The sequence below is a fragment of the Trachemys scripta genome, chromosome 3 (genome assembly GCF_013100865.1).
Source record: "Trachemys scripta elegans isolate TJP31775 chromosome 3, CAS_Tse_1.0, whole genome shotgun sequence".
NCBI classification, from domain to species: domain Eukaryota; kingdom Metazoa; phylum Chordata; order Testudines; family Emydidae; genus Trachemys; species Trachemys scripta.
Window position 1 is genome coordinate 102,007,479 of NC_048300.1, and position 17,935 is coordinate 102,025,413.

A 17,935-nucleotide genomic window follows, 5' to 3' on the forward strand; every position below is an offset into this window, starting at 1 on the left:
AGTTTTGAACTTGCTACCAAACACGTAATGCAATAAAGCACATTCATTAGATGTTCAGCTAAAACATCTTCTGATTCTGTGTACACCACACACTTCTATTGGATAAATGGGAGTGTTACTCCTTACGCACACAAGACTCTGGATGTTAGGTAACTGAGATAGGAAATCCACTAAACTGTCCCCTTTGGAAAACACTGTAAAAGCCACCTATGTCCTAAATTGTCTCTATTGTCTTCCTCAGATAGCTGCACTTTCTTTAATCCTTTCCACATGCTGGCTTTACATAGCTCACACATCGATGGGCTCTGTTAACTTGGGATGATGTTATTTGGTTTGCACCTGAGCTCAAGTTAGGTTTCTATCATAATCTGACATCATTCTGGGCCAGATCCTCTGGCCCCGCTGAGCTGCACTCAACACAATAACAGCAGAAGGAGTGAATGGTGGTTTCAAGGTGGATGAGAAGTGAATGAGTCTTGGGTCTGTGCCAGCCCAGAATTTCCCTGCTGCCACATGGCAAGGAAAAGAGACTGCAGGAAATGAGGCATGGTCAGGACATTTCTGTGCTGCACCTATCCTTGGCGACTGCTTTGACCCTTGACAGTCACGGCAGCCCAGCATAAGTCACAGTCATCTTTAGACTGTTCTTATTAAGTGTAGGGGACCAGCCTGCACAGATCTGCACTTGGATGAGTGCAGTGCTGAGAGGAGTTTCAATCCACTCTCCATTTGCACCTCTCAATTTTAACTGCATTCCAAGATCTGGACCACTGTGGATCTGTGATAAAACACAGGGTCATGCTTTACAAATAGGGAATGAAGAGTAAGCTCAGGGGGGAAGGATAGGTGAAGACATTCTGTCTCCTAGACAATGCCTGGTTTAAGAGTCTTAGACCCAGAGGCCCCTTATATAATGACCTTCATGTCTTGAACCCAGGCCCTCAGGGCTCATGGGAGCAGACACACTCCAATACGCCACCTGGCAGCCTGCTGATAATGGCTTGCCTGGGACCAGGGGTGAAAGTAATTTAAAGGACTTACCAGTCCTCCAGAGTCCCTAGGAGGGGGCGGGGCCTCAACCGGAAGAGGTGGGGCCTTTAAATCCCTGGGAACTTTAAATCACCATCAGAGGGGGCCCCGGCCTCTGGTGGAGATTTAAAGGTCCCGGGGCTCTGCTGCAGTAACGGCAGCCGGGAGCCTCTGGCCCTTTAAATCACTGCCAGAGCCCCACCGCCACTATCCCAGGGCTCCGGCAGGCTCTGGGGATGATTTAAAGGGCCTGGGGCAGTATCCGCTACCGGAGCCCCGGACCCTTTAAATAGTCTCCAGAGCCCTGGGGAGGTGGTGGCGGGGCTCCGGAAGCTATTTTAAGGGCTGGGGCGGTAGCGGCTGCCGCAGCCCCAGACCCTTTAAATAGCCACCGGAGCCCCGCCGCAGCTACCCCAAGGCTCCGTCAGCAGGGCTCTGGTGGTAATTTAAAGGGCCCAGGACTCCAGCCGCTGCTGGGAGCCCCAGGCGCTTTAAATTGCTGCCAGGGGAAGCTGATCCACCCCAGTATGGCGCACTGGCTCTTGCTGGTACACCGTACCGGGGCGTACCGGCTTACTTTCACCTCTGCCTGGGACCCACCAAGCTCAGCTCAGTGAGAAGCTCTGCCCAAGTTCCAGAACAGCTGATTGGCCCTATTCAAGCAACCAGCAGAAACAGGAAGCTGTCTGAATGAGGCTCCGCCTTGCTCCTACAGCTTGATTTCCTGGCATCCCAACCTAGCTTGACTCCTGGCATCTGACTTGTGGTTCCTGACCTCCTGTTTGTCTCCTGCCTCTTATTCCCCTTCCCACCCCAGTATCCTGACCCAGCTGACTCCTGGCTCATGACTGTGGACTCTGGCTCTGACTACTAGGTCTGGCCGCCCATGACCCAGCCCTGACACCTTGGTGCTAATGGGCAGAGGACACAGAGTTGCATCTCTCTCTGTGTGAGTCAGATATATGCATAATAGTTCACCGAAAAGTGGCATGTTACAGCTCTACTGAAAGCTAATTGTCCACAGGTTGACATAATCATAATATTTAAGGAGTTACGTAGCTATACAGAAAATTATGTTCTTATGGTCTTTGAGTTAAGGCAGGTCACCAGGAGGTGGCATGCCTCAGAAATGTTCCTTTCAGGCAGGAGATAACAGACACCTATCTAGTCATTTGTGTATTGTATACCTCACAATTTATGCCTGTTGTACTGAGCCACAGGCTAAATAAGGGACTGCACAATCTATGAGAGGAAGTCTACAAAATGAAACAAACAGCAGGGCATGTCCTGTTTATCAATAAAGACAAAAGGATAGGACTCGTATATCTTGGGGAGCAAAAAAAACCACAATGGATCCTTCACCTAAGAAGCTGACATATCTGTCTCACAAAAGGAGGGTCACAGCAGCTTAGCTATAAAACTCCATAAGGATTTTGGAGTGAGACAAATTCTACAAGATATGAGAGTATCTAGTTAGTTAAGTCTAGGCTCTAAAATTAATGTTAAATGGTTATTTATAAAATAAAAACATGTTTCCAAAACATCTACTTGCTATTTCTTGAATCTCTGTCCTTTGTTAAATAAACGTATACCTCATTTCTCTGAAAACAAATCTAAGCGCTGTGATTAAGCAAAGTGGTGATCTGGGGTGGAACTGGTAAGCTGGGGTGTACAGTTGCTTTGGGAGCAGTGAAACTGTGAATGCTGCACACGACCAGTGGTCCACGGGCAGAATACTTCAGGGAAAGGTTCGGAGGTCTCGAGGGGTGGACTGTGCCTATTGCTAACCCGTAGAGTCTCAGCAGAGCCTGCAAAGGCCTAGAGGGCAGTGCTTGTGTTGCCTGTGGGGTAGTGGAGCAGACCCCCAGTAGCCAGAGACAAGGCTTTCTCAAGCTAAGGGCAAGTGCAAGGTGCCTCACAGCCCTGGGTACTCCCAGGAAGCGTCACAGCGTCCAGCATGACAACTGGTGTTTTGACACCTAGGGCCCAACACCAAACATTTTATACACACATTCCACTTTTTGTAGAAACAAATAACACTAATTACATCATTCCTGACAAATCTGTAGGTTAGATTTCACTTCAGCACAGCTGAAGTTGTCAAGATTTCTCGTTCCAAAAAATTAGCATTTACAATGGAAAAGCCAATTCACATTAATAAAACTGGGAGGAAAGAGTTCTTAAGAGATGGTGAGCAAATGAAAAAGCTGATCTGTGAAAAGGTTGGCAATGAGGACAACACTACGTAACACTATCACAGGGATTAGTATGAAAAAAAACAAACTACAGTGAACACACCATGCCACAGATGGGAAGATAAAGGGCCAGACTTACTCCTTCTATTTCAGCCATGGTGCAAAGCAGGGTAAACTGACCCTAAGAGGTCACCTGAAAATTACTCAGGTGTGGTGGAGTTATCAGCTGGCATGAAGCTGGCTCCTACCCCAGCTGTCCCCTGCCCTCCATTCGGACACAGGCTGCATGTCTGGATGGGAAAGAATGTGCCTGGGATGAAGCAGAGCAAGATGCACTCTACCAGTTCTGTATTGACGTATGGCTCCACAGGGATCATATCCAACTGGCATAAATCAGAGCAACCTCTAGGCTGCTTTAGTTTATCCCAGGGCACTTAATGAATTATAGAGGCATAACTGGATCTCCGATCCCCCAACTCTCCATATACATTTACCAAGTGCATCTTGGAAGAGTAACAAATCTGTTCCCAATGTTCCCAGTACTTGGCATTTGAAGTTATTAGAGTTGGTTGGAAATTCTGACAATGCTGATGCATTGAAATTGAAACATTTTGTGGAGATGGTTTGTTTTTAACAAATTTGCAATGGAAATCTACCTGTTTTCCTGCCAGCATGCCAACCCAGCTCTTTGGGAGCTCACCTAGCAGGATGGCAGATTTCTTTGACGGTGTAACAATATAGGGGGGAAGCAGTAGATGTGGTATATCTTGATTTTAGTAAGGCTTTTGATACTGTCTCATATGACCTTCTCATAAACTAGGGAAATAAAACATAGATAGAGCTACAACAAGGTGGCTGCATAATTGGTTGGAAAACCATTCCTAGAGAGTAGTCATCAGTGGTTCACAGTCAAGCTGAAAGGACATATTGAGCAGAGTCTCACAGGGATCGATCCTGGGTCCAGTTCTCTTCACTATCTTCATAAATGATTTAGATAATGGCATAGAGAGTATATTTATAAAGTTCAAGGACCATAACAAGCTGGGAGGGGTTGCAAGTGCTCTGGAGGATGGGATTAAAATTCAAAATGTTCTGAACAAACTGGAAAATGGTCTGAAGTAAATAGGATGAAATTCAGTAAGGGCAAATGCAAAGTACTCCACTTAGGAAGGAACAATCAGTTGCACACATACAAAATGGGAAATGACTGCCTAAGGAGGAGTACTGTGGAAAGGGATCTGGGGGTCAGAGTGGATCACAAGCTAAATATGAGTCAACAATGTGACACTGTTGCAAAAAAAAAAAAAAAGGGGGGGGGGCAGCAAACATCATTCTGGGATGTATTAGCAGGAGTGTTGTAAGCAAGACGCAAGAAGTAATTCTTCCACTCTACTCCATGCTGATAAGGTCTCAGTTTGAGTATGGTGTCCATTTCTGGGTGCCACATTTCAGGAAAGATGTGGACAAACTGGAGAAAGTCCAGAGAAGAGCAACAAAAATTATTAGAGGTATAGAAAACATGACCTACAAGGGAAGAGTGAAAAAATTGTGTATGTGTGAGACATAAAAACAGTTTTCAAATACATAAAAGGTTGTTACAAGGAGGAGGGAGAAGAATTGTTCATCTTAACTTCTGAGGATAGGACAAGAAGCAAGGACTTAAATTGCAGCAAGGGAGCTTTAGGTTGGACATTAGGAACAAATTGAATAGGGAGGTTGTGGAATCTCCATCATTGCAGGTTTTTAAGAACAGGTTAGACAAACACCTGTCAGGAATGGTTTAGTTATTATGTAGTCCTGCAATCATGGCAGGACGACTGGGCTAGATGGCTTGTTGAGGTCCCTTCCAACCCTACACTTCTATGATTCTATGTCAGGGAGCCAACAGCCTGGAAGCCCTGAGAGCCCCAGCTCCTAAGCTCCTATCCCAAGCTGTTTTGAAACTCAGCTAGTGGGCTGCCACCGCGTGAGGCTCCAAAGGCTCCCAGAATCTTGTTTCCCTTTCAGCCTATCAGGTGATCTGATGAAGAGCCAGGAACTGGAAGCCATGTTCCAAATCTCAGAGGCTCTACGGTTAGCCAGGACTCAGAGCTTCCAGACACCTGGTTCCTCCACAGCTCACCAGGCAGTCTGACAAGGAGTCAGAATCTGGAAGCCCTAGGAACTCCAGCTCCCAGCTCAGCCAGGGCAGACCTGGAGATTCCCAACTGCCCTTCAGCTAGCCAGTCTGAATGAAGAGGAAGTAGCTTGGACGAGCTAGCTCCCAAACTCCTAGGCTCGTAACTCCTCAGCAGCTGGGGCTCCCAGGGTCCACGGCTCCAGGGCAGTCCACCAGGCTGACTGCCCCAGAGCTGGGACGTCAGTCCCTTTCATGGGAGATTGTGAAATGTTTGAATTTTATTCCAAATCGGAATGAAATCAGTTTTCAAAATATCAAAATCCTCCGCAAAACGGAATTACCTTTCCCCACCCCACTGTATCCTATGCCAGACAATCCACATACACCTCCAGATGACCGTAAGAGGAAAAAAACAAGTCCTTGGAATCAACTGCGAGCACCATGCTACTGACAGTGAATTTTGAAGGCAAGATCAGAGGTTTAGGGTGCAAGATGGCACACAAAGGGGGTCTATACTAGGCTTCTTTCTGAAAAAACTGCTCCCTCTGCTACGGCTCCAGTCACTTGGCAGTGCTAGTGCAGGAAAGGCTCCTATGGCTGCTGCTACCTGTTTTAAAACTATTCTGTTTAAGCCCTGTTCTGAGCAAGTTTCAATGAGGTGGTAGTAAAAGCACCGGCAGCTGCCAGAGCCTTGTCTAGCCTAGCAGTCCTGATGTCGCTACCACCCATGCAGCTGCACCTGGGATAACAATGCAGTGAGATCTGTCAGGAAGAAAAGTCTAGTGTAGACAAGGTAAAAGCTTAGACTTGCTAAGGAACCCTAAAGCAACTTATGAACGAAAACTCAAACTGAAACAACAGACCAGGGATTTCAAACCTAAAAAGTGACCATTTGGAAACAATATCCTTTTCTCAATTTCAATTTACTGCTGGGCTAACAATGAGAGTTCACTGCCACTTTATAATACGGAAGACTGAATAACTAAAATAATAATACTTAGCTCTTATATAGCATTTTTCATCAGGTGATCTCAAGGTGCTTTACAAAAAGTCAGTCAGTATCTTTATCCTTGCTTTTACAGATGAAGAAACTGAGGCACAAAACGATGCAGTGACTTGCCCAAGGTCACTCAGCAGGCCAGTGGCAAAACCAACACTAGGTTTCCTGAGTCCCAATCCATTGTTCTATCCCTAAGACCACATTGCCTGTCCCAATGGTTGCTAATTTCCAGTACACAATGAATGATCCAGATTTAACAATACAGTATATGAGTCTGAAAGGAGCAGTGAGAATAAACAGGCTTCCATCATGAGTGTCATCCTGCCACAGTCCAGCCTTCCTTTCTCACTGAACATCAGTAATATACTTCTGTCCATTTCTGACCTTTTTTGTAGGCTTTGCCAATACCCATGGCGTCACATGATCCAAGAAATTTATGTTTCCTTACCTCAGCTGATATGGAGGGATCTTGGTAGCAGCATCAGAAGATTCCAAAGTTTCTGTATGAGTAAAGGAAAGAATAAGAATGTTAAAGGAGACAATGTATTCAGAATCTAAATACTCTACATTTCCACAGTTCTGAATTATTGTTCCCAAACCTGACTTCTATCAATAGCACTGACAGTTAATTTACATCTTATAATTTCAAAAAATTCTCTGTTGGCCTGATCCTGTGTGAGGTTTTAAGTGCTTTTCTCATTGTAGGGAACCCTTCTAGATGTCAGCATGACGACAGACTATCCTGTTCCAGGGTCCTGTATATATCTACAAATTTGCACCAAAACAACAGCAGCTGTGGATTACAAATGATTTAATTATTTCAGTCCAAATCTGTGTGTGGACACTGTTTCAAAATCAGCATCCACCTGGACTTGCAACAAAATAACTAAACTGGTTTTAGGATATTGATTTAGTTACATTGGTGCAAGTTTATTTATAGATTAGGACTGTCGATTAATCGTTGTTAACTCATGTGATTAACTCAAAAAAATTAACTGTGATTAATAGCACTATTAAACAATAGAATACCAACTGAAATTTATTAAATATTTTTGGATTTTTTCTTCTACATTTTCAAATATATTGATTTCTATTACAACACAGAATATGAAGTGTACAGTGCTCACTTTATATTATTTTTTATTACAAATATTTGCAGTGTAAAAATGATAAACAAAATAAATAGTATTTTTCAATTCATCTCATACAAGTACTGTAGTGCAATCTCTATTGTGAAAGTGTAACTTAAAAATGTAGATTTTTTTGTTACATAACTGCACTCAAAAACAAAACAATGTAAAAACTTTAGAGACTACAAGTCCACTCAGTCCTACTTCTTGTTCAGCCAATCGCTAAGACAAACAAGTTTGTTTACATTTACGGGAGACACTGCTGCCTGCTTCTTATTTACGTCACCTAAAAGTAAGAACAGGCGTTGCAGGGTATTTAGGTGCCAGATATGCTAAACATTTGTATGCTCTTTCATGCTTTGGCCACCATTCTGGAAGACAGGATTCCATGCTGATGATGTTCATTTAAAAAAATAGTGCATTAATTAAATTTGTGACTGAATTCCTTGGGAGAGAATTGTACGTCCCCTGCTCTGTTTAATGCATATTCTGCCATATATTTCATGTTATAGCAGTCTTGGATGATGACCCAGCACTGTCACTGCAGATTTGACAAAACACAAAGAGGGTACCAATGTGAGATTTCTAAAAATAGCTACAGCACTCGACTCAAGTTTTAAGAATCTGAAGTGCCGTCCAAAATATGAAAGGGACAAGGTGTGGAGCATGCTTTCAGAAGTCTTAAAAGGGCAACACCCTCAGTTCTGCGGCAACTATAGAACCCAAACCACCCACAAAAACAAACAAACAAACAAACAAACCAACAACCTTCTGCTGGTGGCATCTGACTCAGATGATGAAAATGAACATGCATCGGTCCACTCTGCTTTGGATTGTTATCGAGCAGAACCTGTCATCAGCATGGATGCATATCCTCTGGAATGGTAGTTGAAGCATGAAGGGACATATGAATCTTTAGCGCATCTGGCATGTAAATATCTTGTGATGCCGGTTACAACAGTGCCATGCAAACACCCGTTCTCACTTACAGGTGACATTATAAACAAGAAGCGGACACCGTTATCTCCTGCAAATGTACCCAAACTTGTTTGTCTGAGCGATTGCCTGAAATAGGACTGAGCGGCAGGGCCAGATCCAGAAACGGCGGGGGAGGGGGGAAATCCGTGATCGCGATTGGTGGTAGCTGCACCGTGCCGCCTTCTTCTTCGGCGGCAGGTCCTTCCCTCCGAGAGGGACCCGCCGCCAAAGAGCCCGACGTGCCGCCCCAAGCACCTGCTTGCTCAGCTGGTGCCTGGAGCCGGCCCTGCTGAGTGGACTTGTAAGCTCTAAAGTTTGACATTGTTTTATTTTTAAATGCAGTTTTTTTTTTGTACATAATTTGACGTTTATAAGTTCAACTTTCATGATAAAGAGATTGCACTACAGTACTTGTATTAGGTGAATTGAAATATACTATTTCTTTTGGTTTTTTTCAGTGCAAATATTTGTATTCACAAATAAATAGAAAGTGAGCACTATACACTTTGTATTCTGTGTAGTAATACTGAAATAATTATATTTGAAAATGTAGAAAACATCCCAAAATATTTAAATAAATGGTATTTTATTATTGTTTAATCGTGCAATTAATTGCAATTAATTTTTAATCGCTTGACAGCCCTAGTATAGATCAACCCCAGCACTGACTTATGTTGCTTGAACTCTCTCTCGAGTCACAGACTCTCTCTGAAAATGTGTGTGTAGCTCATGACACTTGGTTCATTTTCACTAAAACAGACACTCATTTTATTAGGTAGTTAACAACAAGGTATGTGCAGTGAGGTGCTCTCAGAACTGACCTCTTAGCATAAATTAGTGGTTGAGAAGTTACAGTACAAAAAATTACATTGTAACAGAAAGCACATTCATCAAAAGACACCTTATGTAGGTGCTCACTGAGAACTAAGAAAAAATACTTCCAATGTATTGTACTTGGTATACCACCCAACCAGCCTTAATATGTATCTTCCATACAAAGATTTTAAAGAATTCAGTGTTATATTAGACTGACTGATTGCATGTTATTAAAACAAGCAGTGGTTCTGCAATCATCTTGTTTGCTCAGCATCTCTATCACTGGCACTTTTGAATGGTAAAATATTACTTCTCTTTCCAGTGAAATAACTTAAGGGCCTACACCAGATCTTGCTCTCAAAGAAAGGTGTTAATAATTCCAACGTAATCAACAAACACACAGTTCCCTTCATATAAATACTAAAATATCCATAAAATATGCTTATGGTGGTCTGAGTCTGAGAAGGAAAAAAAGCTACACATCATTTGTTTTTCACTTGAATAGCTGTTTATACACATATTTATACTGCTCCAATCACAGTAGTGTCTAGGCACCAATATGGATTTCCTCTGAAATCACTGGGCTGTAGCAAAGCACTGTTTGGCCACACAGGGCAACCTGCACTTTTAAAAACGACATCAGATGACTGAATCACAACATATACATTTGATGGGATAACAATAAGGTACCTGCCAGTGAAACATAAATTTATTCATTTTTTATTCTCTCTAGTTTTAACATATAATGTGATTCACTGCAATTGGAATGCACCTGAACATGAGATGATGATTGATTGAATATAGTAAAATCAAAAGCTTTTTAAACACGAAGGGGACATTAGCTTGACACCTGTGAGAGATGAGTAATTCCTCTACCCAGAAGTACCTCAACCTCAACAGCTGTCCTCATTAAGTCATCATACCTCCTTCTCAAATTTAATTAGCAGTTGTAACACCCTTTCATATGTTAATAGCTAACCCTATACAGTCTATGCCAGTGGTTCTCAAACTTTTTACTGGTGACCCCTTTTACATAGCTAGCTTCTGAGTGCGACCCCCCCTTATAAGTTAAAAACACATTTTTATATATTTAACACCATTATAAATGCTGGAGGCAAAGCAGGGTTTGGGGTGGAGGCTGACAGCTTGCAACCTCCCATGTAATAGCCTTGTGACCCCTGAGGGGTCCCGACCCCATTTGAGAACCCCTGGTCTATGCCCAGTTGGTGTTGGACTATATAAGCTCCCTACTGTTGTGTCAACCAGGCAGTTTTTGGGTCATTCCCTTCTGAACAGTTTTACACCAGCCTGACAGAAGAATTTACTTACCTAGCAACTAAGGTAAATGCAATTAACATATTTCAATAAAACCAGTGGTGCTACTACAAGTGCAAGGAAACTGCCGGCAGTGGGCTCACATCAGCCTTCCAGCAATGGTGAACCACTGAGCCATACACCTGCAAGCTCAAATATGTTGCTCGAAAAATATATAATTAAATACAATCCTACTTAAGACTGTCTGCGCCCTGGCTGGAAAAGAAAACATTGCCAACAGCTCGGTTTTCCTGAACTATTGGCTGAAGGCCAACAAATCGATAGCAATGTGTGCATTAGAGCCTCCAAAGTGGAGGGTGGGAGGAATCCTTTAACACAGGTATGGCTTAAATCAATGGGAGAAAGGACCCAAGAAATGGTAGGTAGAGATTTCCCAGGCACGGCGTGTGCACAATAGGAAACACTGCAAATACATTAACAGCGTACCCATAACGGGAGCCGGGCAAAGCAGGGGGCTGGGGCATGCACTGGGAGAAAGCGCCAGGGGGCAGATGCCCCCCTTGCCTTGCCCGCTTCCTTACCAATGGCCCAGCCGCAGCTCTCCTTGATCGCTTTGTATTTGTTCCCCGACGCTTCCTTCTGCAGCTTCCTCAGGATTTCTTCCATCTTGGCTCCCCCAGGGACGCTGCACGGCGCGGCAAGGAGACGCGGCTGCGGACAGCAGGGCAGGGCGGGTGTCGCCCCTCGCCCGGCTCTAAGCGGGGACGGTGCGCAGCATCCTGCCCCGGGCGCGCTGCTGCTGTTGATGAATCACGCTAAGCTCCATGACGGAGACACGTCAGTTTGTGCCGCTGCCTCCTCCCCCTTGCCGGCTTCCCCGCGGGCAGGTCCCTGCGGTGCAGCTGGGCTCCGGGAGGCGGCGGGAGGTGTCGCTGCTGCAGCTAGGAAGCCGAATCCTCAGCCCCGGCCAGTGCCTGCCTGGAGCCGGGCTCCCCAGCCAGCGAGGCCCCGGGAAAAGGTGGCAGAGGATTTCCTGGCCGGGGAAGGGGATGGACTGGGGAGGGAGAGCGAGCGCTGTTGGCTGATCTCGTGAGCAGAGCACAGAGGCCGTGTCCGGGCTTTCCCGCCAGTGCACCCCTGAAGCCCGGGTCTCTCCACTGCAAACTTATGTTCCTGTAACTACGTGGCTCAGGGTGGGGGGAAAGAGCCGGCTCTGTTGCACAGCCAAGGGCTTGCCGATATCACAGTCCATAGCCACTCCCATGGTGAACTGTCACTACACGTATTACTGCTGTTCCCTAAGCGTTTGCAGCCCAAGGCAATCGCCTCCTCTTGCCAGCCCTGTGTGCGCAGGCAGCGCTGAAACGCTCTCCCAAGCGACCTGGGGATTACAGGGCACTAAGAAACCCCCGGCCTGTTTTCATTGTGCATTTAGGGCCTAATCCTGCTGCCTTTGGTGTCGGTGGTCAAAATCTCACCGTCTTCAGTGGGATCAGGAGCAAGCCCTAAAAACCTAACAATTCCCTGTTGTGTGCAGAATTAGTTTAAAGGAATAGTGTCAATCTTGAAACCATTCGTTGTAAATAAAGCATAAAAATGGCCATACTGGGTCAGAGCAATGGTGCATCTAGCCCAATATCCTGTCTCCAACAGCAGCCAATGCCAAGTGCTTCAGGTGGAGTGTACAGAACAAGGCAGTTTTAGAGTGATCCATTACTGTCTTCCCCTCCCAGCTTCTGACAGTCACAGGTTTAGGTCACCCAAGCATGGGGTTGCATCCCTAACTGTCCTGGCTAATAGCTGTCAGTTGATGGACCTATCCTCCATGAATTTATCTAGTTCTTTTTTTAACCCAATTTTCTTTTTGGCCACCACAACATCCAATGACAGTGAGTTCCACACATTAATTGTGTGTTGAGTGAAAAGTACTTCCTTATGTTTGTTTTAAACCTTCTGCCTATTAATTTCATTGGGTGACTCCTGATTCTGTATTGTGAAAAGGTGTAAATAACAATTCTCTAGTCACTTTTTCCACACTGTTCATTATTTTATAGATTACTATCATATCTGTCTCCTTTCTAAGCTAAACAATGCTAACCTTTTCATTCTCTCCTCATATGGAAGCCATTCATACCCTTAATTTGTTTTTCTTTTTTGCTGCCCTTCTCTGAACCTTTTCCAGTTCCACTACAGTATATTGTTTTTGAGATGAGGCAACCAGAACTGGACACAGTTTTCAAAGTGTGGGCATAACATGTATTTATATGGTGGTATTATGATATTTTCTGTCTTATTTTCTATCCCTTTCCTAATAGTTGCTAACATTCTGCTAGACTTTTTGATTAATGCTGTGCCCTGAGCTGAAGTTTTCAAAGAACTATCCACAGCATGTGTATTTATGTTCCTTATCAAATTCTTTCACCACCAAAAATCAATTCAATGGTTTGGTAACTGCTGATGCTCTTTGTTTAGTTTGTGCTTTTTTCTTTGTTTGATTATGAAAATGAATAAGAACAATTTCAATTTGTTTATAATCAGTTTCACTGTCATATATGTAGTGCTCCAAAGTTTGGGCTTGAAGCATTGCAAAGCAATGTTTAAGAAATCCTTTGGACACCTTTTAAAAGTAGGTTTCAGAGTAGCAGCCGTGTTAGTCTGTATCCGTAAAAAGAACAGGAGTACTTGTGGCACCTTAGAGACTAACAAATTTATTAGAGCATAAGCTTTCGTGGACTACAGCCCACTTCTTCGGATGCATACAGAGTGGAATAAATATTGAGGAGATTACACACACACACACAGAGAGCATAAACAGGTGGGAGTTGTCTTACCAACTCTGAGAGGCCAATTCAGTAAGAGAAGGAAAAAAAATTTTTTGAAGTGATAATCAAGCTAGCCCAGTACAGACAGTGATATATGCCATCATGTGCCAGCAATGCCCCTTTGCTATGTACATTGGCCAAACCGGACAATCTCTCCGCAAAAGAATTAATGGACAAAAAACTGACATCAGGAATCATAATACTCAAAAACCAGTGGGAGAACACTTTAACCTGTCTGGTCATTCAATGACAGACCTACGGGTGGCTATATTACAACAGAAAAACTTCAGAAACAGACTCCAACGAGAGACTGCTGAGCTGGAATTGATATGCAAACTAGACACAATCAACTCAGGATTGAATAAGGACTGGGAATGGCTGAGCCATTACAAACATTGAATCTATCTTCCCTTGTAAGTATTCTCACACTTCTTATCAAACTGTCTGTACTGGGCTAGCTTGATTATCACCTCAAAAGTTTTTTTTTTTTTTCCCTCTTACTGAATTGGCCTCTCAGACAACTCCCAGCTGTTTATGCTCTGTGTGTGTGTATATATATCTCCTCAATATTTATTCCACTCTGTATGCATCCGAAGAAGTGGGCTGTAGTCCACGAAAGCTTATGCTCTAAGCAATTTGTTAGTCTCTAAGGTGCCACAAGTACTCCTGTTCTTTTAAAAGTAGTGTAAACATTTATCTTGGTTTTAGATTTTAAAAAGTTTGTTTTATAGCATTTACTTTGGAGCCATACTTAGGTTACCATGTCTCTTTAAAATAATAAATAGGTATTAATTAATTATTATCATCATCATCTCTTATGTAACACTTGTTTTCTGTGACTATGTTCTGTACTTGCAAGTCTGAATTGTTAGATAACAATTTTGATTTTTTCACTCTAACTACGATGAGCCTATAAACATGCTCTCTCAGTGATGTAAGCCACTCTCCCAGCTTCCTGCATTATAGCAACACACCAGCATTTCTATAATTCAGATAGCGTCAAGACATCTGTTTTAGAGGACTTAATTTTGATCTTTAAATTGATGTGCTTAGTAGGATTTCTTTGAAATTTGGTGTGCCTCAGGAGGGTGCAGAATAAGGTTAAAGATGCAGATTCTGAGACATTTAATCCCCCTCCCCCATCCCTCCAAAAAGCCATTTTTCAAAAATGTTTCTAGGTAGAGTTTATTTTTTTTGCCTAGAGCTAAATATCAAACTAGTTAAGTCCCAGGCAGACTGTGAAGAGCCACAAAAGAATCTCATAAAACTGGGTGACAGGGCAGATGATAAATGCAAAGTAATGCACATTGGAAACCATAATCCCAACTATACTTATAAAATGATGGGGTCTACATTAGCTGTTACCACTCAAGAAAGAGATTTTGGAGTCATTGTGGATAGTTCTCTGAAAACATCCATTCTATGTGCAGCGGCAGTCAAAAACCAAACAGAAGGTTGGGAATCATTAAGAAAGGGATAGATAATAAGACAGAAAATATCATATTGCCTCTATATAAATCCATGGTACTCCCACATCTTGAATACTGTGTGCAGATGTGGTCGCCCCCTCTCAAAAATGATATAGTGGAATTGGAAAAGATTCAGAAAAGGGCAACAAAAATTAGGGGTATAGAACAGCTTCCGTATGAGGAGAGATTAATAAAACTGGGACTTTTCAGTTTGGAAAAGAGACAACTAAGAGGGGATATGATACAGGTTTATAAAATCATGACAGGTGTGGAGAAAGTAAATAAGGAAGTGTTATTTACTCCTGCTCATAACACAAGAACTAGGGGTTGCCAAATGAAATTAATAGTCAGCAGGTTTAAAACAAACAAAAGGAAGTATTTCTTCACACAACACACAGTCAGTCTGTGGAACTCTTTGCCAGAGGCTCTTGTGAGGGCCAAGACTATAACAGCGTTCAAAAAAGAACTAGATAAGTTAAGTTCATTATTATTAACCAGGAGGGGCAGGGATGGTTTCCCTAGATTCTATTTGCCAGAAGCTGGGAATGAGCGACAGCGGCTGGATCACTTGATGATTACCTGTTCTGTTCATTCCCTCTGGCGCACCTGGCATTGACCACCGTCGGAAGACAGGATGCTGGGGTAGATGGACCTTTGGGCTGTCTCAGTATGCTCATTCTTATGTTTTTATGATGAAATGCAGCTCAATCTGGTCTCAATCTGTCAAATTTTACAAAAGGTAATGCATGGCACCCATCTTTGGGGGACCCAAACTGAAAACAATATACACATTTTTACACTGCTCATGAAAAAACAGCTAACAGGTTTTCATTCCCACCATTTTATATACATAAAGCTTGGCTCTTGTAAGTGCTCTAAAATCCAAATGGTTAATCAAATTGCTCTGAAATTTGGTGTCCCTTATAAAGGCATAGGGTAGCATTAGTGATCCAAATTTCCTGAAAAACTCGTTACCTTCTCCTCCACCTGGAGGACTCCCTCCTGTTTATTAGCTCCTCTGGTAACCCAGGAGCTGGCTTTTTAAGCCCCTGTTCTCCCTGAGTAGCCCCGCCCCCTGGCTCAGGGTTAATGGGTGCTAAAGGGCTTAGGGATCAAAGCCCCAGTAAGAAGCGCTCAGCCTTGCCTAGCAGGCTGTTAGGCTCAGCACATGGCCTTCCAAACAAACAGACCACACTATATACTTCTGTAAAGCAGCAAGCACACAACAAACAAACAAACTTAAGGACTATATGATCCCCAAGGATCATATAGTCACTCTTTTACATGGAAAACTCCCCTGTTAGCTGCTCCTGTTCGCTAGCATTGAATAGAAACCATTTCAGACACTGGTTCCATGGGACTACTAGTCCCATCGGTGAGTTGGCTGGAAGAGCTGAAACAGCATAATGCGGGGCAGTAAATTGTGCCCTGTAAGGGTATGTCTACACTACGAAATTAGTTCGAATTTATAGAAGCCGGTTTTATAGAAATCGGTTGTATACAGCCGATTGTGTGTGTCCCCACATAAAATGCTCTAAGTGCTCTAGTCGGCGGACCGCGTCCACAGTACCGAGGCTAGCATCGACTTCCGGAGCATTGCACTATGGGTAGCTATCCCACAGCTATCCCACAGTTCCCGCAGTCTCCGCCGCCCATTGGAATTCTGGGTTGAGATCCCAATGCCTGGATGATGCAAAACAGTGTCGCGGGAGGTTTTGGGTACATGTCGTCAGGCCCCTCCCCCTCCGTCACAGCAACGGCATACAATAGATTCGCGCCTTTTTACCTGGGTTACCTGTGCAGACAACATACCACGGCAAGCATGGAGCCCGCTCAGCTCCCCGTCACCATATGTCCTCTGGGTGCTGGCAGACGTGGGACTGCATTGCTACACAGCAGCAGCTGCTAACTGCCTTTTGGCGGTAGACGGTGCAGTAGACTGGTAGCCTTCATCGGCGATCTGGGTGCTGGCAGCTGTGGGGCTGGCAGCCGTAGGGCTGCATTGCACCAGTCCCTTGCCTTTTGGCAGTAGATGGTGTATTACGACTGGTAACCGTCCTATTACAAGTTGGGTCATTGCACATTAGCAGAATCTTCCCTGAGCAGCAGATTGTGCAATAGGCCAGAAGGCCATCGTAATACACTAACTGCCAAGAGCCCAGTATTTGCTGCCAAGCACCCAGAAAGATGCCGAGGGCTATCAGTCACGCTGCACCGTCGTCTTAAGATGTAAAAAATAGATTTGCTTTGTATTCATTTGCTTCCCCCTCCCTCCGTCAAATCAACGGCCTGCTAAACCCAGGGTTTTCAGTTTAATCTTTGGGGAGACCATTCTGTGTGTCAGTTGTTTGTGTTTCTCCCTGATGCACAGCCACCGTTCTTGATTTTAATTCCCTGTACCTGTACGCCATGTCGTCACTCGGCCCACCCTCCTTCCTTCCCCTGGTCCATCAGATACTAGTTTCGCGCCTTTTTTCAGACCAGGCACCATAGCTAGCACTGGGATTATGGAGCCCGCTCAGATCACCGCGGCAATTATGAGCACTATGAACACCACGCGCATTGTCCTGGAGTATATGCAGAGCCAGGACATGCCAAAGCGAAACTCAGACCAGCCGAGGAGGTGATTGCAGCGTGGCGAAGAGAGTGATGAGGAAATTGACATGGACATAGACCTCTCACAAGGCACAGGCCCCAGCAATGTGGAAATCATGGTGTCACTGGGGCAGGTTCATGGCGTGGAACGCTGATTCTGGGCCCGGGAAACAAGCACAGACTGGTGGGACCGCATCGTGCTGCAGGTGTGGGACGATTCCCAGTGGCCGCAAAACTTTCGCATGCGTAAGGGCACTTTTATGGAACTTTGTGACTTGCTTTCCCCTGCCCTGAAACGCCAGGATACCAGGATGAGAGCAGCCCTCACAGTTGAGAAGCGAGTGGCGATAGCCCTGTGGAAGCTTGCAACGCCAGACAGCTACCGGTCAGTCGGGAATCAATTTGGAGTGGGCAAATCTACGGTGGGGGCTGCTGTGATCCATGTTGCCAGGGCAATGAAAGACCTGGTGATATCAAGGGTAGTGACTCTGGGCAACGTGCAGGCAA

General features: G+C 44.3%; 1 protein-coding gene across 1 annotated transcript in view; it reads right to left on the reverse strand.

Annotated features, from left to right (window-relative positions):
• ARFGEF3 (ARFGEF family member 3) overlaps positions 1 to 11,429 on the reverse strand; it is a 118,833-nt gene extending 107,404 nt beyond the window's left edge. Inside the window, exons 1-2 of the mRNA XM_034765559.1 lie at positions 11,124 to 11,429; positions 6,792 to 6,843 (exon numbers count right to left, since the gene is read on the reverse strand). Of these exons, the coding sequence (XP_034621450.1) occupies positions 6,792 to 6,843; positions 11,124 to 11,208 (137 nt within the window). The 5' untranslated portion in view covers positions 11,209 to 11,429. The remainder of the gene's footprint in view (positions 1 to 6,791; positions 6,844 to 11,123) is intronic.
• Between the last annotated feature and the right edge of the window lie 6,506 nt (positions 11,430 to 17,935).